Below are 27,517 nucleotides of genomic sequence, written 5' to 3' on the forward strand. Positions count from 1 at the left end.
AAGGGCAAGCCCTCTAAAGTAAATACCTCTTCTTCTCCATCTATGGATGCTAGTAATGAAAAAATTATTAAACCCCATTCTATTATTAAGAAACCTCATTCGATGACTAACATGTACCTGAAACCTATTAATGTCGAACCTAATGTTAATGCTTCTGCAAAATGTCATATTGTCCAAAATGTTGTGGAAAATGTTGAAACCTATGAAAACACTAGCAAACATAGATCTGTTACTACTCTGAGTAAATCTAGCATGATTGTTGATGATATAGACGACGTAGATAAGAATATTTGTGTGCTAATCTCTCAAGTTTTGGGTATTGAACCTAAGACTAGTGTTGTGCCGGATGTCTCCACATCCTTGGCCTAACCTAATAATACTAATGAGACCCCTCTAGATAAATCTGATGTCAATATGTTTACTCAGTCTCCTGAAAAATTAAAAGACAAAGAGGATTCTGAGGGCATGTCTGGTGATTTAGTTGACAAAGAAGAAAACTCTATAGAGAAGAAGGATCAATCTACATACATAATAAATATAGATGATATGAACTCTGATGATGAGCCGATTGGTAAAAGACTGACTCCAGGAATAACTAAAAGGTTAAAGAATAGAAAAGGTAAAGTTGTTGAATCCTCCATCATGCCCTCAAAATCTCTCAGGAGAAGGACGAGTGTTGGCCTTACAAAAGGTTGGAGCAAGGTATTTACTCTTGTTTACAAGAAAAAATATCTTAAGAGGAAGGAAGTCCCTTTTGAGTCTAATGAATATGATCATGATGTCGAACACAATGTCCAAGACATTGTCTCTTCTACAAGAAAGAAAGCTTCTGAGGAGAAGATTCCAGGAAATACTCCTGAAGTCCCAATCGACAACATCTCCTTTCACTATGTGGAAAATGTAGAGAAATGTAAATTTGTTTACCAAAGAAGACTGATGCTGGAAAGAGAACTTGGAAAATATGCTTTTGAATGCAAAGAAGTGATGAGTCTGATTCAAGAAGCTGGATTAATGAAAAATGTGACTGGCTTTGGAAAGTGTTATGAAATGCTTGTTAAAGAATTCATTGTGAATATCTCTAAGGATTGTGATAACAAAAGGAGAAAGGAGCTTATGAAAGTGTATGTAAGAGGAAGGTGTGTGGATTTCTCTCCTAAAATCATAAATAGGTTTCTGGGCAGAAATGAAGAAGAACAAGCTGAAGTGGTTGTTTCTGACAATGTCATTTGCAGAGAGATTAGTGCTAAACAAGTGAAGGAATGACCAAGGAAAAGGAAGTTGTCAGCAAGTTATTTGAGTGTGAAGTATGTAGTACTTCACAGAATCAAAGCTGCTAATTGGGTGCCAATGAATCACACTTCCAACATTGCTACTGGATTGGGTAATTTCATTTATATTGTAGGGACCAAGACATAATTTGACATTGGATCATATGTCTTTGATCAAACAATGAAGCATGATGCCTCATTTGCTGCGAAGATGCCAATAGCCATTCCTTCATTAATTTGTGGTGTTATACTGAGTCAACACCCAAGTTTTTTGCTCAGTTCTAATAGTGTAGGCAAAAGAGATCCCCCTTTGTCATTACATTATATTCTTTTTACTGGAAAACATGTTGTAGATATTGTCATGACATATGGGCAGAAACCTTCCAGGTATACTACTAGAGCAGGAATCCTTGTTGACCTATAAGATACCTGTAAGACCTTGGATGAAACCATCAAAATCTGTATTGAGAGGAAGAGTAACCTTAGGATCCTGATAAAGGCCTTATCTGAAAAAGAAGGAAATTTGAAAGGTGATGAAATAGGTGAAGAAAATGCCAATGAAGGATGGACTAATGCAAGTGATGATGAAGAGACAACAAACAGTGATGAGGACTGGAGTTTTTTGGTTCCTCTGTATTTTGTTTTGCGCTTCTAGTTGTTTTTTGTGGGCTACGCCCTAAATATTTATGCACTTTAAAGTGCTATAGGTCTGTAACTTAACTTTTGATTACTCTGCTACATCTAAAGCTTGTTTGTATTTGTCAACTTTTTGGCTTAAAATGGGGAGTAATTATGTGATAGATAATTTGTTACCCTTGACATGGCTCTTGCCCCTTGAGGGGGACTACTTAAGGAGGGGGAGTAGCTCTTGCCCCTGTTCTGCTACTCAGGGGGAGTTTTTGTTTTTCAAGCCTGTGATAGGCTAGTTTCGTGTGGGCTGCCTGTTTTATTAAAGTCGATCAAATATCTTGACATCCTGACTAAGAGAAATTGTTTTTCTCTTAAGCAGGTTCTTCGTGTGAGAGTGTACTTCTCTTAGATGTGAGGCTATGTTCTTTTTTGTTATGCCTGCCTCTGTTGTTCTTGGTTTGTAAAAGATCATATTTTTTGTATGTTGGTTTTATTGATGTGATATTTTCCTTCTTTCTAGTTGGTCTATACAAAGGTTATTTTAGCCAAAATTTTCTAAAGGGGAGATTGTTAAGTCTGATGTGTAGTGATTGGATGCATTTTGGAAAAACAAGTATTCAAGCAGGATGTTGGACAAGATGTCCTGACGTGTTGGTTTAACATTCGAGTGTCATCTTTTTTGCTTCTAGAAAGATTTGTTTCTATTTGTAAGATATCTGACGATCCTCTGAAGATTTATTTCACGAGATATATGGGTCTAGAAACGCGTTTTCTAAAAAGCAAAAGTATTTTTTGCTTTGCCTTGTTTTCGAAGTAAAGATGTCAAAACATTTTAGCAAACATCTGATATGATTGGAATCAAATCTGCAGAAGATTGTAGAGGGTTCATGGATCTGCTGTCAATCAAGCCCGAATCCCATGTCTTTCTATTGCTATTTATGGATCGTTTCTAAACCTAAGAAGGCATCGAAGCAACGCTGAATATTGTTTGTGTTAGGGTTTAGTTGTCCTTGCTTTTTTGTGAGCCATTCGAGTATCTCTTTGATACTAGGATTGGGCTTGTTTTATTGAGTTGTAGTTGTGAATCACTCATGATATTTTAAGCAAGAGTGCATTTTGTTTCATTGGAAGTGTGTCTTATGTTCTCTGATTATTTTTCAGTTGTTATCACTGTTGTGTGATTGAAGGGAAGTGAAAGGGGTCTCATATCTAGGAGAGTCTTAGATAGAAACTTCCACAGGTAGAGAATAAGTGAGAAGTTTGTAAAACCTAAGGTTTTTTATAACTTCGAACTAATTATGTGATAGTGGATTTCCTTCCTGGCTTGGTAGCCCCAAGATGTAGGTGACGTTAAACCGAACTAGGTTAACAACTATTTGTGTTATTTACTTAAGTGATGCTTATTTTAATCTGATATTGTTTGTGGTGTGACTATGTGATGACCCTGGTGTCGTGACATCTGGTACGACATCCAGGATCTGCATAACAGAATTTCAAGCTCTGAAGCAGACATTCTATAAGGATCTATCGACACATGACTAGTACCAGGTACTAAGTCTATAAAAAACTCAACTTTGCACTCCGGGGGAAAATCAATGATATCGTATGGAAACACTTTTAGAAATTCACAAATTAATGGAAACTCATCAATCACAACTTTGCTTTCGGCCTTCGTAGAAGCTAATATCATAAACACTTCAACTTTATACTTCACGAACTCATCCACCTTCTTAGCAGAGAAACACAACTCATCATTTGCCTCAAACTCTTGAAATAACGTTGACTTGTCCAAAAACCCGCACTCTTGCAATCAGTGACACAATGAACAAATACTCCACACCTGAAGCACCTCAGAAAAGCATAAGCTTATCCCCCACTTCTTTCAATTTCACTTCTACATGCAAGCGGTTAGAAAAACAAATGAGTATCAATAGTGTTTCACACACATGTCGTGCACCAGGGAACAAATTGAATTACACAACCTGGTCGGATGGACCAACCTGCTCTTATACCACTAGGTAACACCCTAAACCCAAAAACTTATTTAAAAAGATTTACACGACAATTTAAGGTGTCACCAACCACAACCCTTCAAAAACATATCAAATCGTTTGAAACTACGCAATGAAAAATATTTCATAGCAACTTCATAAGCAGAGTATCAAACTCCAAAACGACAAAATCAACATCAACATAAAACATAATAAACTCCCGTCGGTGATGTTACACGATCAAAGCACTAAAATCCACGAATGAACGAATAAATAAATAAATTAAAGCGAATAATAGCTCCAAAAAATAACCTTCCACACACAACAACAATGCTTACTCTTGAGTATCTGCAACATGTCCATGGTGGACAACCTGAGCAAAGGGGGTGAGAAACAAAATTTAAAATGAACAGTGTAAATAATGCTAAGGTAGAGAACATACAACATCATACACAATCAACAACACCATATTCTCACACCCATTCATAACAACATGCACATTCATCAGATATACGCACTATTCACAATAATCCATTAACTACATCAAGTATTCTCAACCAATCAACATCAACATGAACAATCAATTATATATACAAACATGTATACAATATACTCATTATGCATGTGGTACCATTCATGGACAACACATGTCCATCTCACTTCTGAATCCTCATCATATGACCAAAGCACACCAAATAACTACTAATGATCATATAGTAACGATTCACTAATTATTCATTGGAATTAACTACTCAATCCTGAATCCATACCATCGAACCAGAGCACACTAAATCGTTACTACCACTATGAGTAATGCTTTATTGATTCTCATCCAGAACCAGCTACTCGCTCCTAAATCCATACTACCGGACCAAAGCACACCAAAACTGGACCGAAGCCCGTTCACCATGATGCATCATTTTCAATAACATGCAACGTCGCCAAAATTATCACCATGCATTTATCACCATTATGCACAACATTATTCTCAATACGCAACAATTAATCCATGTTACAATAAATAACAAACAACACCAAACAACAACACCTCATCAAATGCATATTCACACGACATTCGATCATGTTAAATCGTTATAACATCAACTCATCATTAAGTAAACACAACGATTCACGAAATTGATCATACATGTCATAACGTGCATTCCTACAGTAAACATACGTCAACACATCAATTATCTGACCAAGAACTACCATAAGGTAGCTCTGTGTGTTAGCTCTCCAACACTTCAACATAGATCAAAACATAATGTTTCAATATTTGGTCTACAACAATCGATTACCATAAGATGATAGTCGATTGTCATCAAGACTACTTTGATTCTCAATTTTCCAAAAATCACATTTTGAAGCAATACAATCAATTAATTGAATATGACAGTCGGTTGTCATGTTAATTTTTTTCTTCAAAATTTGAGCGTGTGCAGTCGATTGTCATGGGGTGACAATCAATTATCACTGGTAAATTTTATAGAAAAACAATTTTAGCATATGATCTTCATTCCGTTCATCCCTTATCACTCAGACATCATCATATTTCAAATTTTCCATATTCAATTAACATGTAATACGAATTTAATAGTGCACCATATTATCACAACAATCAAACATCTTATAAAAAAGATCTCCATTCAAAAACTAATTTGAATGATAATATTGGTAATATTAATAGGATGGTTTTGGAATTGATTAGACTCAAATCGCATTTATAGTAAGAAAGAGCGAATTAAAATTGTAATGTCCATCAATAGATGAAAACTATGTTATAGAGAGATTATACAATGGATACAAATTCAAGTAAGTATATAAAATTCATTAACTAATTGGTAGGAAACTCACTGAAATTTTGGATGAAACAGATAAAATGTTTTGCACAATTGTTTGACATTATAATTGATTTTACCTCTTCTTGCGGTAGACATCATTCTCCTACTTTGCTGACAAGGTCTACGGGTATTGTTCACATTATTTTGTCTTATTAGAATTTGTTTCTCTTTTTTTAATTTGATTTTGTTTGCTTCACTATGGGCTAAACCCAAATAAACACCTCTAAATTAATTCTATTTTTTCCTTTTCTAATCCTTAATCAAATCACTAATACATTTATTTATTGTATTTTACTTTCTCACATCTAAAATATTATTCTTTAAAGTTTTCACATTAAAGTATTATTATTTTATAGAATATTTAAAATAAGAAAATAAATAAATAAAACATTAATGTTTTAATGAACCTCCAAATTATGACATACATGGATAATATAATCACATCATAAGTATTGACGAATCACATAGTTATAATAAATTAAAACTTAGAAGCAATTATAATATAATCACGAAGACACTCATCATCATTCAAATGAAAATGAAAATATGGAATAAATAAAAACGCATAGTGTAAAACTTTTTACACTGACAGTGTATAGTAATTAATCTCTAAATACAAACAAAATTATCTAAATTTAATAGTTATTAATCTATATGACGAATTTATACATAAATATGTGAAAATTGTGATATATAGAAATTGAGGTTTTATCAGCATAAGTACATGATAGTTGGGTGTTTATTGATCATCTCCTTGTAAGAAAATGTTATTGGGAAATTCGCCTCAACTTTCTCTTACTTGAGTTGCACGATGTATGTTTGGTGCTTAGAAATCTCCCAAACACCACACCAACCCTTACTTTCCTTTCTTCTTCTCGAGGACACGTTTGTCAACCTTCTTAGGAAAAATGGTACATTCATTGATCAGCTTTGGTACACACTGATCTTCTCCCAAATTTTTAACTAATGTTGTTCAGGTGTGTTTTTCGCCCACTTTGACCTGAATTAATTATTGATTTTTCTATCAAAAGACCTTGGAGTGCCTTTCAACGATAAGGAGGTGATCTTAGAGTATGTTGTTGGTCTCCCTGTTTATTATTCGAGCCTCAAAGACCTTTGTTTTTCATAAAGAAACCCTTGGATGTTTGGGCAAGAATGACACTCCTTGAGATGTTTAAGAAGCACTAAGCCCATCTTAGAGTTTCGATGTCACCCTCATGTCTACATTAGATATAACAAGACGAGGTCTAAGGTTTCTTGTGAATGTGGCATTCGTTTTATTGTTTTGAGGATTCACTGTCATATATAGGGTGTTTGAAACGTAGAAATTCGAAAACATGAAAAAACGCATTCCATTGACGGCGCCAAATTTTCCGGGAAGATATTTTTCTTTAAGTGTTGATGATGATATTGATGACGAACTTTGGTACGACAATCTTCATTAAATATATCTGATAGGGATGTATCTGCAAACACTTTTACGATCCAATCAGTGATCGTCATAAGTGTGATACTTATAATTTAGAACAATGTGTACTTGAGATTAGACCATTTTATAGACTTAATTTTAGGAAATGTTCTCTTAAAAACATTTATATCAGGGGAGCAGTCAAGCCATGAGGGCATGACCATGTTATGACTCTAGTATAAAATTAGGATGAGAACATCTCATAATCCTCTTAAGGTTATCAGAGTTGATGTCCCATACTAAATAGTTTGAGCCTTATCCCGGACTACAACAAAATTTAAGAATCCAAGTCTCATGTGAATCAAAGGTGGTACCATACATGTCAGCCCAATTGGTTAAAGGTAGTACATACATATGACTCTATTAAACACTAGACTATAAAATGAGAAAAATAAATGAATGGTCCCACATATCACCAAAAAAAACAAAAAGGAATGGTCCCATGCCTTAAATACTAATGTGATATTCCCGCGACAACACAAAAAGTACTCCTATTAACACAAACTTTGAAGTAAAACCAATAGAGTTTGAGTTTCCAGTTTCCACAGTAAGTACACAAACTGTAGGATCTCCTTCGTGGTCCCTTTCCATCACCACAACTTCACTCCAGTTCCACCTCAATAATGCTGCTTAATTATATAATCTTTCACTTTGATTCCAAATCTTAAACTTAGTTATAATCACATTCAGTTTTAACAAACACCTCGTCAGACAAAACGGGTCTCCCTCTTTGGTTGCTTGGATTAGGTCCTGACCTCTTGTGGGCCGACATGAACCGCCTCCTCTCCTTCCTCTTCCATCAGGTCCGTATCTCAGTGACTAAAATATAGATAGATATAATTGTTTTCAAAAATCATTTCATAGATATTCTATTAAATCAGTTCAGTTGATAGTTGTACACAGACATAAACTACATGATGAAATCTCTGCCACAAGACTACTTTAAAAAAAACACTTCATATAGATAGTTTTTTCCTTCTTTCTTATAGGGTGTATTGGATGAGCAATTCTTGCAGCTCCAGCAACTACAAGATGAGACATCACCAAACTTTGTCTCTGAGGTTGTCAACATATATTTTCATCAGTCCGAGAAGCTTCTTAGGAATCTCAGAACATTGCTGTAATAATCATCCAATCTCTCATTACTATCCTAGTTAATAATTTTAGTAGATATATTTTCCTTGAATTATAATTTTTAAAATGTGAGTCAATGAATGAATGAATACAGGATAGAGAGAGAGTTAATGGATTATAAGAAAATGGGGATTGATTTGAATCAGTTTATGGGTAGCAGTTCAAGCATTGGTGCAAAAAGAGTGACTAATGTTTGCATTGCCTTTCGTGTCGCAACTGAACAAAACAACCGTGCCGGGTGAGTGTCTTACTCCTCTCTAGACATGACACTGACAAAAACACGTCGATATAACACATTATGCTACGCCAGACACCTCATTGTTTAGTGGTGTTAGTGTGATAGACTAATAGTATAATACATATTTTTCTAACTAATTGCTATTGTATGTTTAATCTGTAACCAACAACCGAATGCAGATGCTTCCGGGCATTAGAAATGCTAGAACATGAATATTGCTATCTCAAGAACAAATTGCACGAACTATTCCAAGTAAAGTTGCACTCATCTTAGTGATTACTGAGTCAAAGTTATAGATTAATATTATTAATTATGTGAGTCAATTTATGAAACATCTTATCATTATTTATGTTTGTGATATGTTAATGAACAGATTGAACAGCAACGTGCATTGGCAGCTGGAGTGAGGTATCCAGTACAGAATGAATAAAGTAGAATTAAAGAAATGATGATTAGATATGTGTTACAATTTCTTTTCTTTTCTTTTCTACTTTTCATGTCCATCTTTTCTGGTTTCGTAAGGCTATGGGCTCGTCTTTCTTGTATTAGACAAACCAAGTTAAACATACCTTTTGTACTTGGTTGTGTAGGGAATAGGAAAAAAAATAAGGGGGTCACTAGATTTTGGATTCTCTTATTTATGTGGTGGGATCATGTTGTTATGCTTGATGTAACTCTTTTGATTTTTTTTTGAATTAAAGTGAATCAAATCTTTTGAAAGTTTCTAGTGTTTTTTTAGGTTTACTATTCGTAGAAGTTATGCTGCATTTGTATTTTAGCTATAGAGAGAAATTGATAGGGGAATGGATTGAATAAAATTTGTTTACATTTATTTTAATAACAAAGTTATAATTGTAATTTGGATCAAGCATATATATATATATATATATATATATATATATATATATATTATATATATATATATATATATATATATATATATATATATATATATATATATATATATATACTTGTAGCTTTTTTTCATCAATTTTGTATTATTTTGTTTTTGTTGAAGAAGTTCGGGGAGGGAGGTTCAGAAGTGTTAATGAGTTAAACGTTCATGGTTTCAAGAGACTTTGATGCTACATATTCACAATTTTTTTAAGGTAATGTGGATATGAGTCACCTATCTTATAAACCTAACATTTTCTACATTCCTAGTCGATGTGAGACTTTAGCACTTTCACACTTGAAATCCAACAATCTCTCCCACAAGTGTGAGTCACCCACATCACTAGCCTTGATCCACACTAGGCTCCACTTCCACTCCCCCACCGAACCAACCAGGACTTTGATGCCACTTGTTGGGGAAGTTTGGGGAGCAAGGTCTAAAAGTGTTAATGGGCCAAAAATCCATGGTTCCAAGAGACCTTGACGCTGCATATCCATCCAAAATCTTAAAGCAATGTGGACACGGGTCACTTCTCTTATAAACCGAACATTTCCTCTATTCCTAGTCGATGTGGGACTTTGGTTTTTTTACAAAAATAACCCACTTTTTAAAGGAAATTCCCAAAATACCCCTGGTTTCAAAAAAAATCCCAAAATACCCCTTTTAGGAGGAGTCTCCAATTGAATTGGCGACTCCTCTTAAAACTTGAATGGAGGCGCCAATTGGATTGGCTAGGGAATGTGCCCTAGCCAATCCAATTGGCGCCCATGTGTAGGTTTTAAGAGGAGTCGCCAATTCAATTGGAGACTCCTCATAAAATGCATTTTTTGTCTTATAAATAGATGTGTTGTGTGACTAAATGTTCCACATCTCATATAATCATTTGGCTATCATGTTTAGTGTTCGTCGCCAATACGGAAAGGTGATTTATGCGAGAGACAAACCTCAAATGCTGATGCTGTTTTGGAACATCACCACGTTCGATCAACTGAAGAGGGAGCTGGTTCGTTGGTTAGATGGGAAAATACCAGAAGGGGAAAAAATCAGAAGTATTGAGAGACTTGACAGTATCTTTGGTTGGGTGCGAATGAAGACTGATAAGGATGCTAGGGAAATGATGTTCGGTCGAGACGACATCAATTTGATTGTTGTAATCAGTTAGAAATATTTATGTTTTCAGATGTTTTGTACTGATGTTTGTTGTGCACCTCGTTGTAACAAGAACTTAATGATATATAATGATTGAATGTTACAGAAATACAATTTTACAAAAAGCTTAAGACCTAGATGATGCTCCTCGATTGGGACAGTTGTTCTTGTTGTGTCCTGGTTGACGACAGATACTACATAATCTTATCATTTTATCTGTGGAATCCATCTCTGTTCTTATACGTATGTTGTTTGGCCTTCCTTTCTTCTTTTTACGCATCTCGTCATTGTGCCAAACAATATCACCTTCATATGGAGGCCAGTAATCCTCTATTGGTAGTACTGAGAAGCTTTGAGTATATACATTCATGATGGTGTTGGCCTTGTACACATCAGATAAATGGTTGTAAGCGTCTTGACGAGTATAAGCGCATGCTGATATGACATGGGAGCAAGGTATGCGGAAGGCCTGGAATTTTTCACAATCGCACCAACTTCTGTTTAGTCTAACAGCGTAGGCTAAATTTGGTCTCCCCTCGTTGTGGCCCATTGTTTCCTGGACGCTAAAATTTTGTCTATGACGGTCTAAGACTGTTACAGCATGTGTGCTAGCTTTGATGCTCTCCTCTTTCATGACCTTCATGCAACACTCACTGAATACTTGCCCGGACATTAACACTGCACTCCATCTTTCACCTCTGGTTGCGAACATAGAAGCCAACCTATAATATGTTGATCTTACCAAGGCGGTTATCGGAAGATTTTGAATTCCTTTGAAAACCTTGTTCATGCATTCCACAATGTTTGTTGTCTTGTGGCCCCATCGACAACCTCTGTCAAATGCCCTTGTCCACTGCTCTACTGGTATGTTATTTATCCATCTCCCTGCGTCTTCATTAGACAGTCTAATTTCATCACGATAATATTGAAATGACGGTTGAGTTGAAGCATACCTAACATTCACCACCTTCTTGCGAAGATTCTTATCTTTTATAGCACGCATGAAGTTTTGTGCAATGTGTCTGATACAGTAGACATGTGTAGAAGGAGGATCATGCCATCCGTTGTCATGGTTGTTGTAGGCACTCTCAATGGCAGCATGTCTATCAGAAATCAAACAGAGATTGGCTTATGGAGCCACATGCGTTCTGAGATGTCGAAGAAAGAAACTTCATCCACTAGCCGTTTCACCTTCAACAAGAGCAAAGGCAATGGGAAAGACATTGTTGTTGCCGTCTTGTGCAACCGCCGTGAGCAAAGTACCCTTGTATTTTTCGTATAACCAAGTGCCATCAATTTGAATAATAGGTTTGCAGAATGCGAAACCTTTGATGTACGGGTCAAATGCCCAAAAGAGACGGTGAAATATTCTATTACTTGTAGCACAGGTTCCGTCTGGCATCATCGCTGACACTGTCTCCATAATTGCCAGAGTTCCTGGGACATATGTTTTTAGTGCCCATAAAAGCTATGGCAATTCCTTGAATGAATCCTCCCAGTTGCCGAAAACCTGTTCAACAACCTTTGTCCTCGTAATCCAGGCCTTCTTGTAAGATGGAGTATAATTATATGTTGTTCTGATATGGGATATAATTATACTCACCTTCACTGATGGGTCTTTATTAACCAACGGCATAATGTCTTGACATATCAAAGTTGCGCTTAGTTTACGGTGATCTTGTTCAACGTTAGTTGCAATGCAACTATGTGGTGGGTCTATTGAAGCGATCTCCCAAGAGTCGTTTTTCTTCTTGTAAGACGCAGCCAAACGAAACTTACAAAGCATGTTACGACATTCGATAACATATCTTCTAGAATCAGTGCGTGTCACTGTAAAGTCAACAGAGTTGTTCATTTGGAATTTTTTGATTGCCATAACACATTCTTCTTTGGTACGAAACATGTCTCCCACCTTTAATTCGCCTTCTGATCTCGGATACGGATTATAGAAAACACTGTTGGATGTTTCATCGTCGTGAAGATCCATATTTGTCATATGTTGAGACGGATTGTAGACATGAGTAGGAGGTATTGGTGGTGGTTGATCATCATCTTCACCGTCGTTGTTCAGCATGTGATCAACCTGTATCTCGGTCTCCTCTTCTTCTTCATCAACGACATCCACTTCTGCCTCTGCTTTTGGGTTGACGTCATCTGACCATTGTCGATCATCTTCACCAGATTCATCCTGATTGGTTAGTTGAGACTGTTGAGATGATATACATGGTTGAAGAGTAATGTACAACTCAATACAGTTGCAGCCTGAATGTTCATGACTAACAAACATGTATTCAACATCTTCATCGTCTCGTACCTTAAGGGGGAAATACTTGCATTGACCATTCTCAAAAAATATTGGATTTTGATATGTGATCTTTGACACAATACCCGATCCTATAAAGGATTGTATTCTTTTTTTCAAATGCTGTAAGACCCCAATTTTGGCCCTAAGATCCCTCATGGCCCATATCATATCATATCATGGCCTCAAGGATCATTGCATACCCTAGCTTCCCTCCTAGTGGGTGGGATACCTTGTGAGTGTGGTTCTTGATCACCAAGCATGTATTGCATTTGTATATCATTGCTTTTCATATGTTCACTAACCAAAAGTACAAAAATATTGTCATTTAACCTTGTTGCTTGCAGATGAAGCTGACCAGGTCAAAACAATCAAATCAGGCCTTGAGCAATAGATGGTGGCCATTCTTGAAGAATTTGGACACCATGATCATTCATAAAGAGTTCATATAACTTGTGATATCATTTGGAACCAAGATCCCATGTGAAAGAGGCTTGGAATTCATCAGAACATGGCCCAGTCAACAAAAGTCAACAAAAGTCAACTGTGGTCAACTGTGGATTTATCAGTGATTTGATGATTGGAATTGGTTAGAAAGATCTCATTCATGTCTATATAAATTTCATTCGGCATTTCAAAGACCAAGGTTGAAGGATTTGAAGTCAGACAAAAAGTTTCCAAAAACGGCAGGTGACCTGTAATTTCAGCTGCCCAAAAGGGAAAGTTTTTCCCCTCAAGATAACTTCATGATACAAGCTTCAAATGAAATTTTGTCCAACATGAAAGTTGAATATCTTGTTCTCACAATTCCAAAAAGTCCAAGAACTTGAAAATCCCATGTACGGTTGTCAAGTTGTGATCCAGTGAATTTCAAAAAAGACCCGTAATCAGGAGGGCATAACTACCACATGGTTTGTCCAAATTGCAAGTTCTTTATATGCACAAACTCCATTTGACATGTACTTTCATGGTGCATAATTGGATTTTTCCAAAATTGCTCAATGCAAAAGGTCAAATTTCAACTGGACTGTTAAATGAACCAGGGGCAAAATCGTCCAACTTGTGAAATAATTGGAATTTTTGAGTGGGGATTTTTGTAACACCTCACAAATGGCATTTGAAACTTGTTGGAATATTCATAACATGCCTAGGCCTTGTGGTTTGGAAATTGGCTTTTGAAATGAATTGGAAAAATGGACACATAAGCCATCACATAGCCAAAATGCAAAATAGGAGGAATTTGGAAATGAGACCAATTCTATCAGCTTCCAAATGATATTTGTGGTTTTCTTGAAGTGATAAATTGCTGCTACATTGCTTCTAATGATACAAGGGCTTAAGGACCAAAAATGCATCATAAGCTTAATTTCACTAATCCATTTTTTTCACTAATCATGATTAATTGTGAGATTAATTGGTAGTATATAAGCTTAATGTTAACTGTTTTTGCACACACTAATCACAATTCACAAATTCAATAAAAAATCTCAAGAACTCTCTCATTTTTCTCTCACTTTTTCACATTGCATATTGACATTTTTTCAATCTTTCATCAACATTTCTTCAAGTTCCATGCCAGTGCTTGGTGGATTCGTGATTTGTGTGTATTGGTGAGGTTCTGTTTGCAGGTTTTGGATCAAGAAAGCTCACGATCACAACTGTCCAAATCACCCTACATCCATGGCAGTCCAGATTTGCTGCGATTTGAGGCGTTGTTGAGCCATTCCGAAGCTTCCTCACACCTCCCTAGCTGCTGTAGATCGTCTGTTTTCACTCATTGAAGCAAAACACTCGCGGATTCCGGTACTGCTCCTCGAAAAGGTTCGGATTCGACTATCACCATTCTCAAAATCGTTGTGTGGTTCTTGTAGAGTACACCTTGTAGATCATGCAGCACTTTATAGAATCGAAAACCGTTAAGATTAGAGAGAGCAATCTTGAATTTACACTTTGATGCGAAATCTTCTTTCGCTCGATCTGTGCGGTACGATAGGAATTAGGAGATTTCATTGGCATATTGTTGTTGTACGCGGAATAACCTTTCCAACGGTATACGGTTTATTGGATTTGGTGAAGAAATAGCCGTAACCGAATTCGCCGGTGTGGATGAACAATACCGGCTGCGCGAGGAAGAAGGATTTTCTGGAAAATCTTGCGCTTTGATCCTTCGTCCGTGCTGTGCAATTCGAAATTCCGTTTCCCGCCGCACCGAGCGAATAGCGCGCCGCCACGTCACCTTAGTTAGACGGTGCCGTTTTGGCCAGGGATTTGATTATTACAGTTCTGCCATTTTCATTCTAATTAATTAATTAATCATAATAAAACCTAAATAAATATTCAATAATTATTCTAAAACTTCAAAAAATCATATATTACTCAATATTGATCCAAATAAATCAAGACTTTTTTTGTTAGTCTCCATTTTTTCTCTACTTTTTAATAGATACAAAAAATAAAATTGTGCTCGGTAGGAAATTTAATTGGTATAGAGGTCTTTACAATGTATGCCAATTTCACATGTTTTGACATTTTAATTCTAAAATCACCATGCCTGCTCCAAATGAAATGAAATTTTAGGTGTAGATTCTTGACACATTTCTGGAATTTTTGATATAGGATTTGTATTTTTTAGACCTCTGGTCTTTTAGCTATGATTTATTGAACTTGAGTGTGACAAAATGTGACACAAAATGATATGTTGAGTTCCCTGATTTTTTTACCATGCTTCCCTTTGGCCTATGGCCTTGATTTTTTGCATGTAGCACATTTGATATGTTAACATTCACTATGATTTTTTTGTGGATTTTAATAATCCATTTTCCAATTAATTTGGATTTTTGTTTGCTGCTTAGCATTTTTAGGGCTTTGTTTATGTAACATTTTTTATCATGTTGCCATATCCTCATCCCTAACCCTATGAACATGAAATTTGGTGAAGTAGTTCCTGACATGTATAGCTTTCATTTGGCTTTGGTCCTACTCATTTCCCATTTAATCTCACTGTTTTACATTTGATTGAAGTTAGTGTACATTTTGTGACTTCATTTGATTGTGTTTTTGCATGCTTTGACATGTTGAATTAATTCCCATAGATCCACTAGTCCAAATGGCATGAAAATTGACATGTAGCTTGTTGAATGTCCTCTGTTTAGGATATAATTTTTGTGGAATTTTCTATGCTGTTTTGATATTTTTTGTGATGTGATCTTGCTGATTGCTCATATGTGGTTTAACATTGCTTACTTTGACTTAGATTGTACATAAAATGAAATTGGTGTATGGTTTAGATATGGGACCAATTGGGATCCCTTTGTAATTGAAATATCTTGGTTTTGATTATGATTTACTTGCTGTTTTAGGATTTTTCCATCCTTTGGACCCTAGGCTTGGCCTAGTGGTCTTGTTACTTATGTTTGAGCTTGACTTTGAATTTTCAGGTTAAAAAGCTAATGCCTTAAGGAGGTTGATGCATAATTGAGTTGAAATCATTTGACCAATTGTTTGTTTTGTAGGGCTTGGTTCACTTGATCCTTGTGCCATGCTCATGTTGCACATTATTGTTTGATTGTACATTGGTTGATTCTTATTGTTGTTGTTTTGTTTATGTTGGGATGCTGATCATTTTTGACTGATTCCAGGTACCCTTAGTTGCTCAGTTCTTTTAAGAACTTGCATTGCTTTGCTTATAAGCAATTGGCATTGAGGTATAGAACCTTCTTCTTCATGTAGTCTGGAGACCCGGCCCGTTATTTGGCCGGGCAAACTGTCTGAAGTCCTCCTTAAGAGGCAATGCTTGTGTGTGTTTATGTTTGTCCCAAGCAGGAAAAGTCCTCATTCGAGGCAATTGGTGGATCAAAGAGATAAGTAGCCTATCTCCCACTATTCTGTGTGTCTTCTCCTTGCTCCCATTACATGGTTGTAGCATTGAGATCCAAACCCAAGATCTATCGAGTCTAATTGGGGAAAGAGTTCCATCTTTTTGAACTCCCCCACATTCTTATATTTACATGCTCTCTCGGACCTGAGATAGAAGCAATGAGGCACACCCCTCATATCCTTTCATCTGCTTCACCTTAGCCCCTCAATGGCAAGGTTAAGAGCGACACTTACCTCTTACAGTGGACTTTCATAGTCAAACCCTTTTGCTTGAGCCTCATTGAATGGTTATAGCGTGTGCTACTTGAATTTATGTGATTGATTACTTGATTCATTTATACATGATTACTTGATTTGCCATTGTGCATTTATCATCTTTGTTTGCCATTAGTGCATGATCATTTCTTTTGTCCTTGTGACATTGATGTTTTCCCATTGAGGACAATTGTAAGTCCATATTGATTGGCTTTTGTTCCTATGACATGGAAGAGATAGAGTGTAAGACCTCATTGGTCACTCATATCTTCTTTTGCTCATTACTTGATACACATTGTTGTTGTATGTGAGGATTCATTGTAAGTCCCTGTGATGTGGCATTTGTTTTCCTAGGATCATACTGTGGAGGATTAACATAAGTCCAGATAGATTGGCAGTTGACTTCCCTGTTTTGTTTTTTTGTTTTATTCTGATGGAGATTAGTGTAAGTCCATAGAGTGGCTTCTGATATCCTTACTTGTTTTAGGAGACAGGTATAAGACCATTGAGTGGCATCCAGGATCCGCTTTTATTTACTTTCATTTGTTACCATGTTTATTGCTCATTTGTAGCCTATTCCTAAGGACCCACTTGAGTCATCTTCTATATGACTTCAAGAGGCGAACCGCCTAAGAAGTTTTACATTCCACCATTATCCATTCATCCCATTGTGTCCTACCTTTTCACACATACTTTTAAAAACTTGAAATAAGTGTTGTGCAAACATTCTCACCCCTTTTTCAAATTAGAAACTTGGACCTTAAGTCCATGATTTTTCAAATTCCATTTTGTAAATACTTCTTTGAATCAATCTTAATCATACTTTGACTCATTTTGTGAATAATCCTAATCAACTAATTTCACTCACTCAAATGTTTTGGCTTTGTCCATTCTTGTTAATCTTTTCATGCATTAGCCATAGGTTTCAATTCTCATTGTGGTTGATGTAAACCTCACCCTATCCTTAGTGAGTCGACAATAAGACTTCCGTACTGAAAACAGGGTTAACCCCTCTAGTACGTCGAAGCTATCCTCGCATGGTGGATGTTGGTCTTGGTCGAGTTTTCTCCCATTGATAATGAAGAACCTTAAGTGCTATTGTTTAAAATTGAACTCACTAATTTTTGGAAATCTTTTAGCCGAACTACGGCGTTTTGATCCTTACCTTTGATGGAAGGTACGTAGGCAACGGGTTCATCCGTTCGAAACAAAAATAATTAACTTGTACATTCTTTTCTCATCATCCCAATCATGTTTGCACATTACTTATGTCATAACAAATAATAACTTTGTACAACAAGTGTGAAAAGGGCTCCCTAGGAGTACCTAGGACGTGATGGGTGCCTAACACCTTCCCATTGCGTAATTTACCCCTTACCCCGATCTCTGATCTTTTTCATTAGTTTTCTACGTGTAAAACTTCTTAGGTTTTTTGTTCGCTTTTTAACCAGTCCTTAGGATAAATAAAAGTGCGGTGGCGACTCTATGTTTATTGTATACTTTGCTTATGATTTAATCAATAGATCATATAGCGACGAATACACCGCTACAGAAAAGTGGCGACTCTGCTGGGGATAATATCCTTGGTGGTATTGCCAACTTTTCACCCTTGTTGTGTGATATATCATTATTTGTTATTTGACATATTTTTGTACAATTTGGGATAACTGTATTGATTGTAATGTTTGAATTGCTTGATATACAAATTGCTATTTGCTTTGGTGATCTGTGAGATGAGTTCTATACCCGAACTCGAGTGCACTCTAGGATAGGAGAATGGCATAGTCTTGTTGACTGGTGTGGAGTAGTCCTTAGCCAGTTGACTTGCGAGTCCATTCACTTGGTGGAGGTCATGTTGGATTAATAATGTCACACAAGTTATTTGTGGTTAGGCATTATTCTTTCAATCATGTGCCTTAGAAGCCAAGGACCTTAGATTACCAAACCCATCTTGGCCTATTTTTAGGACGTAGTGCGGAGGTCGTTCAGATGTAAGTTCTGATGCGATTGTCACGCGATACTACACTCATAAGAGTTTCTCTTGAGAATATTTTTGGAATACGAGTATTCGTTCCTCCGATAATATTCGAAAGATGGAACGATGATTATGGGAACCTCTGGTAGAACATGACTGGCAGGTTTAAACCCTAGTACACTCCCTTTGGGTGGTTCTTAACCATGACTCCATGCTCGTGACTCTCAGCAAACCCGTGATTCATGGTTGAGTCGTTCAAACATCGTTAATATCAATGGATCCCGGATCGGGTGTAAAACCTAAAATCCACCAAAGCGGCTGGTTGATATTAAGGATGTTTGAGCCGGTTCATGTACCGTTAATATCAATGGAACTTGGGTGTCGATAAGGTGAAAACCTAAATCCACCAAAATGGATGATTGATATTAGGGATACAATGAGCTTTCCCATGACCTTTGTTTGGTGTGCTTTGCTTGATCCTTGAGTGTGATTGTTGCATTCATACATTCATGCATTCATCTGCATTTCATGTCATAAAAAAAAAAAGAGAAAATTTTCAAGGAACTTAAAAGGGCTTATTTGCAAAATTTTCAGACATGGAAAGACCAAAGAGGCATACGAAGAAGTACAGTTTCCGACAGCCTGATGTAAAGGAGTTAAGGAATCTGACATCTTATGTACTAGATCCCTTGGGTTTCAAGGCTCGATATGGGAAGCTTCTACCGCTGTTGACTACTCAAGTTGATGAGGGCTTGATGAGCACTCTTGCTCAGTTCTATGATCCGTTGTATCGCTGCTTCTTATTTCCAGACTTCCAGCTGTTGCCTACTTTGGAAGAATACTCTCACCTTATTGGGATTCCTATTCTGGATCTGATGCCGTTCAGTGGCCTAGAGAGTATTCCATCTGCTTGTGAGATCGCTAGTCTATTGCACATAGATGAAGACCTGATTAGAGCTAACCTGAGTACCAAAGGTGGAATCCAGGGTTTTTCTTCCGAGTTCCTTGTCGCTCAAGCTACCTTCTATGGAAAAGCCAGGAGTGAGGATGCCTTTGAGGCTCTATTTGTGTTACTCATCTATGGATTAGTGCTATTTCCCAACTTCGACAAGTTCGTGGACATGAATGCTATTAGGATCTTCTCAGTTCTTAATCCAGTTCCGACTTTGTTGGGCGATGCCTATTTCTCTCTGCACCTGAGGAATATGAAGGGTAGTGGAGTTATTGTCTGCTGTCTGCCGTTGCTGTACAAGTGGTTTATTTCGCACTTGCCGCAGACACTTGCTTTTAAGGAGAACAAGAGTTGTCTACGGTGGTCTCAGAGGCTCATGTCTCTCACTAATGATGATATCTCTTGGTACGATCGCGTGTATGATACTGTTCAGATTATTGATTCCTGTGGTGAATTCCCGAATGTGCCTCTTCTTGGTACATGTGGTGGGATCAGCTACAATCCTATACTTGCACGTCGTCAGCTTGGGTTCCCCCTAAAGAATAAACCTCGTAACATTCTGTTAGAAGGTGTGTTCTTTCAGGAGGGTAAAGATCCCCAAGGCTTGAAAGCCAGATTCGCCCGCGCTTGGCGCAGTATCCATAAGAAGAGTAGGAATGAATTGGGTCCGAAGAATTGCATTGCTTTGGAGCCATATACTTCTTGGGTCAGACAGAGAGCTGCAACCTACCTGATGCCATACGACTATCCGAGACCTACACCTTCGGATGTAGGTGGGCCTTCAACCCTCCCTATCCAACGTGTAGAGGAGTTGAGAGAAGAAGACCTTTCACGTGCTTGGATCCGTGAAAGAGAAGAATTGCTGCAACAGATTAAGGAGAAAGATGCTCTGATCGAGTTCCTTGAGCATCAGGCGATCGATGACCCGAACGACACCTGGACTTCTTTGCTTCCTCAGTCTTCCAAGTTTTGGAAGAGGAAGTATGATCAGCTTGCTAAGGCAAAAGCAGATATGGAAGCGGCTTATGAGAGAGAGATCAAGAAGCTGTGCACTTCTCGTCTTCCAGCATCCCGAGCTAATAGGGATCCATAGGATGTTATTTTCCTTTTCTCTTTGTAATAATCGAAACGATGTACTTCTTTGTTGCAAATAATGAATGAGATATTTTCCATTGAAATTAAATTGCTTTAAATGATCAAAATATTGCAAACAATACCCAAAGGGTTCCTTGAAAATAAAACAAAAGCATCTGCACAAGCATGTCATGCATCATGTTGCATAAGCAGGTACCTTGTTTCTGGCCTCCCTGTCCTAACTCTGTGTTCTTCATTTATTTTGAAGACAAGCTGACTCACCGGTATTACACCCGAGCCAATTCTGCAAGAGTAATGGATCAGCTAGAACAAGAGAACCGTGAACTGAGGGATGAAGTCGCCAGACTTGGCGCTCTGATGGAGCAACTTCTTGCCGCTCAGAATCAACCTGCTCAACCGCCTGCAACTCCCCAAAGGACTGTAATCTCTGAAGTGGCCGTTCCGACTGTGCCTGCTGTCAACGCTCCTTATATGCCCAATGCCATGCCAGCCGGATACCCGTGGGGTATGCCTCCAGGTTTCATGCCCGACATCCCTGCTCCTACCTTCGTTCATATGCCGGCATCTAGCCCGGTCATTACTACTGCTCCTCCTGTAGTGCATACCTTGCCAAGGGCAGATGAAACCATATATCATTCCGAGCCATCTGAGGGCCCGGACGTTAATGAAAAAATGGATGCTATGAATGACCAATTCCTTGAGCTGAGGAAGGAATTGAAGACCCTCAGAGGTAAGGACCTATTCGGCAAGTCTGTTGCCGAGCTCTGCCTAGTTCCTGGAGTCAAAATACCCATCAAATTCAAAGTTCCTGACTTTGAGAAATATAAGGGGAACACCTGTCCGCTTGCACACCTGGTTATGTATGCCAGGAAGATGTCTACTCAGACTGACAACGATCAGCTCTTGATCCACTACTTCCAGGACAGCTTGTCCGGTGCTGCGCTTCGTTGGTATATGAACCTGAACAGTGCCAACATCCAATCCTTCAACGACCTTGGCGAGGCTTTCGTCAAGCAATACAAATATAACGTCGATATGGCGCCTGACAGAGATCAACTCAGGTCCATGTCGCAGAAGGATAAAGAAACCTTCAAGGAGTACGCCCAGAGGTGGCGAGAGCTGGCAGCTCAGATCACTCCACCGCTCGAGGAGAAAGAAATGACTAAGATTTTCCTGAAAACTCTTAGCTCATTTTATTATGAGCGAATGGTGGCTAGTGCTCCCTCAGACTTCACTGAAATGGTGAACATGGGGATGAGACTTGAAGAGGGTGTCCGTGAAGGACGTTTGGCCAAAGATGAAGGCTCTTCTAGCAAGAGGTACGGCTCATTTGCTAAGAAGAAAGATGGGGAAACACATGCTGTGCAGTCCCATAAATCGAGGAAACCAGCACGTTGGGCAGGTCATCCGCATCAGGTGGCCCATATTGCGCCTGTCTTCAAAGACAATGCCCAGCAGCAGCAATATCATCCTCAACAACAGTATCAGCAACCTCAATATCAGCAGCAACACAATCAACAACAACCTTCTCAACAGTATCGTCAACAACTATCTCGCCCACAGCAACAGGCTTACCAGCCTCGGGGTAGCACCAGTAATCAAGCGAACATGAACTACGATAGGAAAAAGATCAGTTTCGATCCAATTCCTATGTCGTATGCAGAGTTGTACCCTTCTCTAATAGAGCGGAACCTGATTACTCCAAGAGATCCTCCGGCTATACCGGTCAACCCTCAGTGGTGGTATAAGCCTGATCTGCATTGTGTCTACCATTCTGGCGCTCCGGGCCATGATATAGAGAACTGTTTTCAGCTAAAGACAAAGGTTCAAGACCTGATGAGATGTGGAATTTTGAGCTTCGAAGATTCGGGCCCAAATGTTACCAAGAACCCATTGCCCGCGCATGGGAAATCTGTCAATATGGTCCAGGGGTGCCCTGGGAAATACAAAGTCAAATATGTTAGTCATATTCGACAATCGTTGGTGGAGCTACATCGCTTGTTGTGCCAGTATAGCCATATGGTACATGATCATGATAAGTGCCGTATCTGCTCAGTTAACCGCTTGGGTTGCAACCAGGTCCGAAGAGAATTGCAAGAGTTATTAGACGAAGGAACCATTGAGATTCTCCAGAATCGCAATGTCGACGAAGATGAACCTGAGGTTAACGTCATATCTCCAGTGTTCAAACTGCCAGAGCCTGTTGTTATTCGCTACGATAGCAGCAAGCCAAAAACTTCTCCCTCCTTGGTGATTAAGCCTGCAGGCCCTGTGCCGTATTCATCCGATAAAGCTGTGCCGTTCAGGTACAACCCAGTTGCCGTGCAAGATGGGGTAGAAGTGCCTTTGCCTTCAACTGCTGTGACTAATATCGCCGATGTGAGCGGCCTGACCCGGAGCGGTCGAGTATTCTCTGCACCTCCTAAGGTTATTGCTTCTGAATCTTCTAAGCGTCCGGTTGGGACTGCTGTCACTAGTCAGAATCCGGCACTTGATGTTGCCAGACCCTCCATACAAAAAACTCCTACTTCTTCAGTTGGCCCGAGTGGCATTGTGAACGAAGAATCTGATGAGATGCTGAGGCTCATCAAGAAAAGCGAGTATAATGTTGTAGACCAGCTTCTACACACGCCATCCAAAATCTCCATACTATCCTTGCTGTTGCATTCAGAACCCCATAGGGAGGCTCTGCAGAAAGTATTGGACTTGGCGTACGTTGATCACGACGTCACTATCGAACAGTTTGACAGTATCGTTGCAAACATCACTGCTTGCAACACTTTGAGTTTCAGTGACGCTGATCTCCCTGAGGAGGGAAGAGACCACAACATGGCTCTACACATATCTCTGAACTGCAGATCTGATGCTATGTCCAATGTGCTGGTGGACACTGGATCATCTCTTAATGTGTTGCCTAAATCCACACTCTCCAGATTGTCATATCAAGGTCCTCCCATGAGGCAGAGTGGAGTCGTTGTGAAAGCTTTCGATGGGTCGCGCAAGACCGTCATTGGGGAAGTTGATCTCCCTATTAAAATTGGACCAAGTGATTTCCAGGTTACCTTCCAGGTAATGGATATCCACCCATCATATAGCTGTCTCTTAGGCAGACCATGGATTCATGAGGCTGGCGCCGTGACTTCCACCCTACACCAGAAGCTGAAATTTGTTAAAAATAAAAAACTGGTTGTGGTAGGGGGAGAAAAGGCTCTCCTGGTTAGCCACCTGTCTTCCTTCTCATATATCGACGCAGAGGATGAAGTTGGGACTCCGTTCCAAGCTTTATCTATTGATGAACCGATCGAGAAGAAATCTCCCTCATTTGCTTCCTACCGTGATGCAAAGCTGGCCATTGAATGTGGTGCAGTTGCTGGATTAGGGAAGGTAATCGAGCTGGAAGATAACAAATCCCGGGCTGGCATTGGCTTTTGTTCTGGGGCGTATAATGAGCACGGTCTGTTCACAAGTGGAGGATTCATCCATGATGATCGGTCTGTTGAAGAGGAAGCCGCTGCTATCATTGAAGAAGATGCAGAGGATATGAGCAATTTTGTTATTCCTGGTGGTGTCTGCCACAATTGGGTCGCTGTAGATGTTCCTACAGTCATCCATAGATCAGAGTAAATATGCTCACTTTGTTTAAAACCCTTCTCCCATGCCAAAAGGAGAAGTGATGACATTGTTTGGCTCATATATACAATGATATTTTCATTCAATTAATGCATTGTTAAACATTTGTTTTTCCATTTGTTTTCACTTTTTGCTTTTTCATGAAATCAGTGATCACAAAAAACCCATAAAAACAAGAATAAAAGCAACCCTTTCATCTGCATAATGGTTTGCTTGTTTAAATTCTAAAGTTTTTCATTAACCAAGATCATTATGCAGGTTGATCTTAAAACCCATTGAACATAATGATCCAATGCCATCTCCCAACTTTGAATTCCCTGTATTCGAGGCAGAGGAAGACGATGTTGAAGGAATTCCTGATGAGATTACCCGTCTCCTTGAGCACGAGAAGAAGATCATTCAGCCGCATCTCGAAGATTTGGAATCAGTCAACTTGGGGTCTGAGGATTGTATTCGCATGGTGAAGATTGGGGCACTTCTTGAAGGGTCTGTCAAGAAGGATTTGATCAGTTTGCTACGAGAATATTCAGACGTCTTCGCTTGGTCATATGAAGACATGCCGGGTTTGGATACAGATATTGTGCAACATTTCCTGCCTTTGAAGCCTGAGTGCGTGCCTGTGAAGCAGAAGCTCAGAAGAACTCATCCAGATATGGCAGTGAAGATCAAAGAGGAAGTTCAGAAGCAAATTGATGCGGGGTTTCTGGTGACTTCTACATATCCTCAATGGGTGGCCAATATTGTGCCTGTTCCTAAGAAGGACGGAAAAGTCCGTATGTGCGTTGACTACAGAGATTTGAATAAAGCTAGTCCGAAAGATGATTTTCCTCTACCACACATTGACATGTTGGTAGATAATACAGCTAAATTCAAAGTCTTTTCCTTTATGGACGGATTTTCCGGTTATAATCAAATTAAGATGGCACCAGAGGATATGGAGAAGACAACATTCATCACACCTTGGGGAACATTCTGTTATCGAGTGATGCCCTTCGGTTTGAAGAACGCCGGAGCCACGTACCAACGAGCTATGACTACCTTGTTCCACGATATGATGCACAAGGAGATAGAGGTCTATGTCGATGATATGATTGCTAAGTCCCGAACGGAAGTTGAGCATGTTGAGCATTTGTTGAAGCTTTTCCAGCGTCTGAGGAAGTTTAGACTTCGCCTGAATCCGAACAAATGTACATTTGGAGTCCGTTCCGGCAAACTGTTGGGTTTTGTGGTAAGTGAAAGAGGTATTGAAGTTGATCCTGCCAAGGTCAAAGCAATACAAGAGATGCCTGCGCCCAAAACTGAAAAGCAAGTCCGAGGTTTTCTTGGCCGCTTGAACTATATTTCCAGATTTATATCCCACATGACTGCCACATGTGCGCCGATATTCAAGCTCCTTTGGAAAGATCAGTCTCATGATTGGACCGAGGATTGCCAGAAAGCTTTCGACAGTATCAAAGGTTATCTATCTGAACCTCCGATCTTGTCTCCGCCTGTAGAAGGAAGACCTCTGATTATGTATTTGACAGTTCTTGAAGACTCGATGGGTTGTGTACTCGGTCAACAAGATGAATCAGGGAAGAAGGAATTCGCTATCTACTACCTCAGTAAGAAGTTTACTGATTGTGAGTCTCGGTACTCTATGCTTGAGAAGACGTGCTGTGCTTTGGCTTGGGCAGCTAAGCGTTTGCGCCAGTACATGATAAATCATACAACTTGGTTGATATCCAGAATGGATCCAATCAAATATATCTTCGAGAAGCCTGCTTTAACTGGGAGGATTGCCCGTTGGCAGATGTTGTTGTCTGAGTATGATATTGAGTATCGGGCTCAGAAAGCTATCAAAGGTAGTATCTTGGCTGACCATCTAGCACACCAGCCAATTGAAGATCACCAGTCAGTTCAGTATGACTTCCCTGATGAGGAGATTCTGTATTTGAAAATGAAAGATTGCGACGAACCTACACTGGATGAAGGTCCAGAACCTGGTTCCAGATGGACGATGGTGTTTGATGGCGCTGTTAATCAATATGGAAATGGAATTGGGGCAGTTATTGTTAATCCTCAAGGTGCTCATATTCCATTTACAGCAAGGCTAACTTTCAAATGCACGAATAATATGGCAGAGTATGAAGCCTGTATTATGGGACTTGAAGAATGTATTGATTTGAGAATCAAACATCTGGATGTTTATGGTGATTCTGCCCTAGTTGTTAATCAGATCAAGGGTGAATGGGAGACGAATCAGCCAAGTCTCATACCATACAGAGATTATGCAAGAAGGATTGCAACTTTCTTCACAGAAGTTGAATTTCATCACATTCCTCGAGAGGATAATCGGATGGCAGATGCGCTTGCTACGCTTGCTTCCATGATAGTAGTCAGGTGGTGGAATGATGTCCCCAATATCACTGTGATGCGCTTGGATAGACCAGCCCACATATTTGCAATTGAAGAAGTCAATGATGACAAGCCTTGGTATTTTGATATCAAGAATTTCCTCCAGAACCAGGTCTACCCGCCTGGGGCATCTGTGAAAGACAGGAAAACTTTGAGAAGGTTGTCAGGCAGTTTCTACCTCAGTGGTGAAGTGCTGTATAAAAGAAATTTCGATATGGTTTTGCTCAGATGCGTGGATAGACACGAAGCAAACCTATTGATGACTGAGGTCCATGAGGGTTCATTCGGTACTCATTCCAATGGACATGCCATGGCTAAGAAGATGTTGAGAGCAGGCTACTATTGGCTGACAATGGAGTCTGACTGTTGCAAATATGTGAAGAAATGTCACAAGTGTCAAATTTATGCGGATAAGATT

At 38.8% G+C, this 27,517-nt stretch overlaps 2 protein-coding genes across 2 annotated transcripts; both read left to right on the top strand.

The window, feature by feature from the left end:
- Positions 1-414: 414 nt before the first annotated feature.
- LOC127104923 (uncharacterized) lies at positions 415-1,263 on the top strand. Its single transcript, XM_051042061.1, has one exon. The coding sequence runs from the start codon at positions 415-417 to the stop codon at positions 1,261-1,263; it is 849 nt and encodes a 282-aa protein (XP_050898018.1).
- A 6,421-nt stretch (positions 1,264-7,684) lies between these two features.
- LOC127105410 (pseudo histidine-containing phosphotransfer protein 6) lies at positions 7,685-9,405 on the top strand. The gene is made up of 5 exons (XM_051042595.1): positions 7,685-8,004; positions 8,191-8,321; positions 8,430-8,573; positions 8,753-8,825; positions 8,947-9,405. The coding sequence occupies exons 1-5, from the start codon at positions 7,972-7,974 to the stop codon at positions 9,001-9,003; spliced, it is 438 nt and encodes a 145-aa protein (XP_050898552.1). The 5' UTR covers positions 7,685-7,971; the 3' UTR covers positions 9,004-9,405.
- Positions 9,406-27,517: the final 18,112 nt, after the last annotated feature.

The sequence above is a fragment of the Lathyrus oleraceus genome, chromosome 7, assembly GCF_024323335.1.
Source record: "Lathyrus oleraceus cultivar Zhongwan6 chromosome 7, CAAS_Psat_ZW6_1.0, whole genome shotgun sequence".
Taxonomy (NCBI): domain Eukaryota; kingdom Viridiplantae; phylum Streptophyta; class Magnoliopsida; order Fabales; family Fabaceae; genus Lathyrus; species Lathyrus oleraceus.

Excerpts from the sequence above, each read along its gene's own strand:
- LOC127104923 (XM_051042061.1), top strand. The coding sequence starts at position 415 with ATGTTTACTCAGTCTCCTGAAAAATTAAAAGACAAAGAGGATTCTGAG.
- LOC127105410 (XM_051042595.1), top strand. The coding sequence starts at position 7,972 with ATGAACCGCCTCCTCTCCTTCCTCTTCCATCAG. Across the intron at positions 8,574-8,752 it reads GAACAAAACAACCGTGCCGG|ATGCTTCCGGGCATTAGAAA; the intron begins GTGAGTGTCTTA and ends AACCGAATGCAG. Across the intron at positions 8,826-8,946 it reads AATTGCACGAACTATTCCAA|ATTGAACAGCAACGTGCATT; the intron begins GTAAAGTTGCAC and ends GTTAATGAACAG.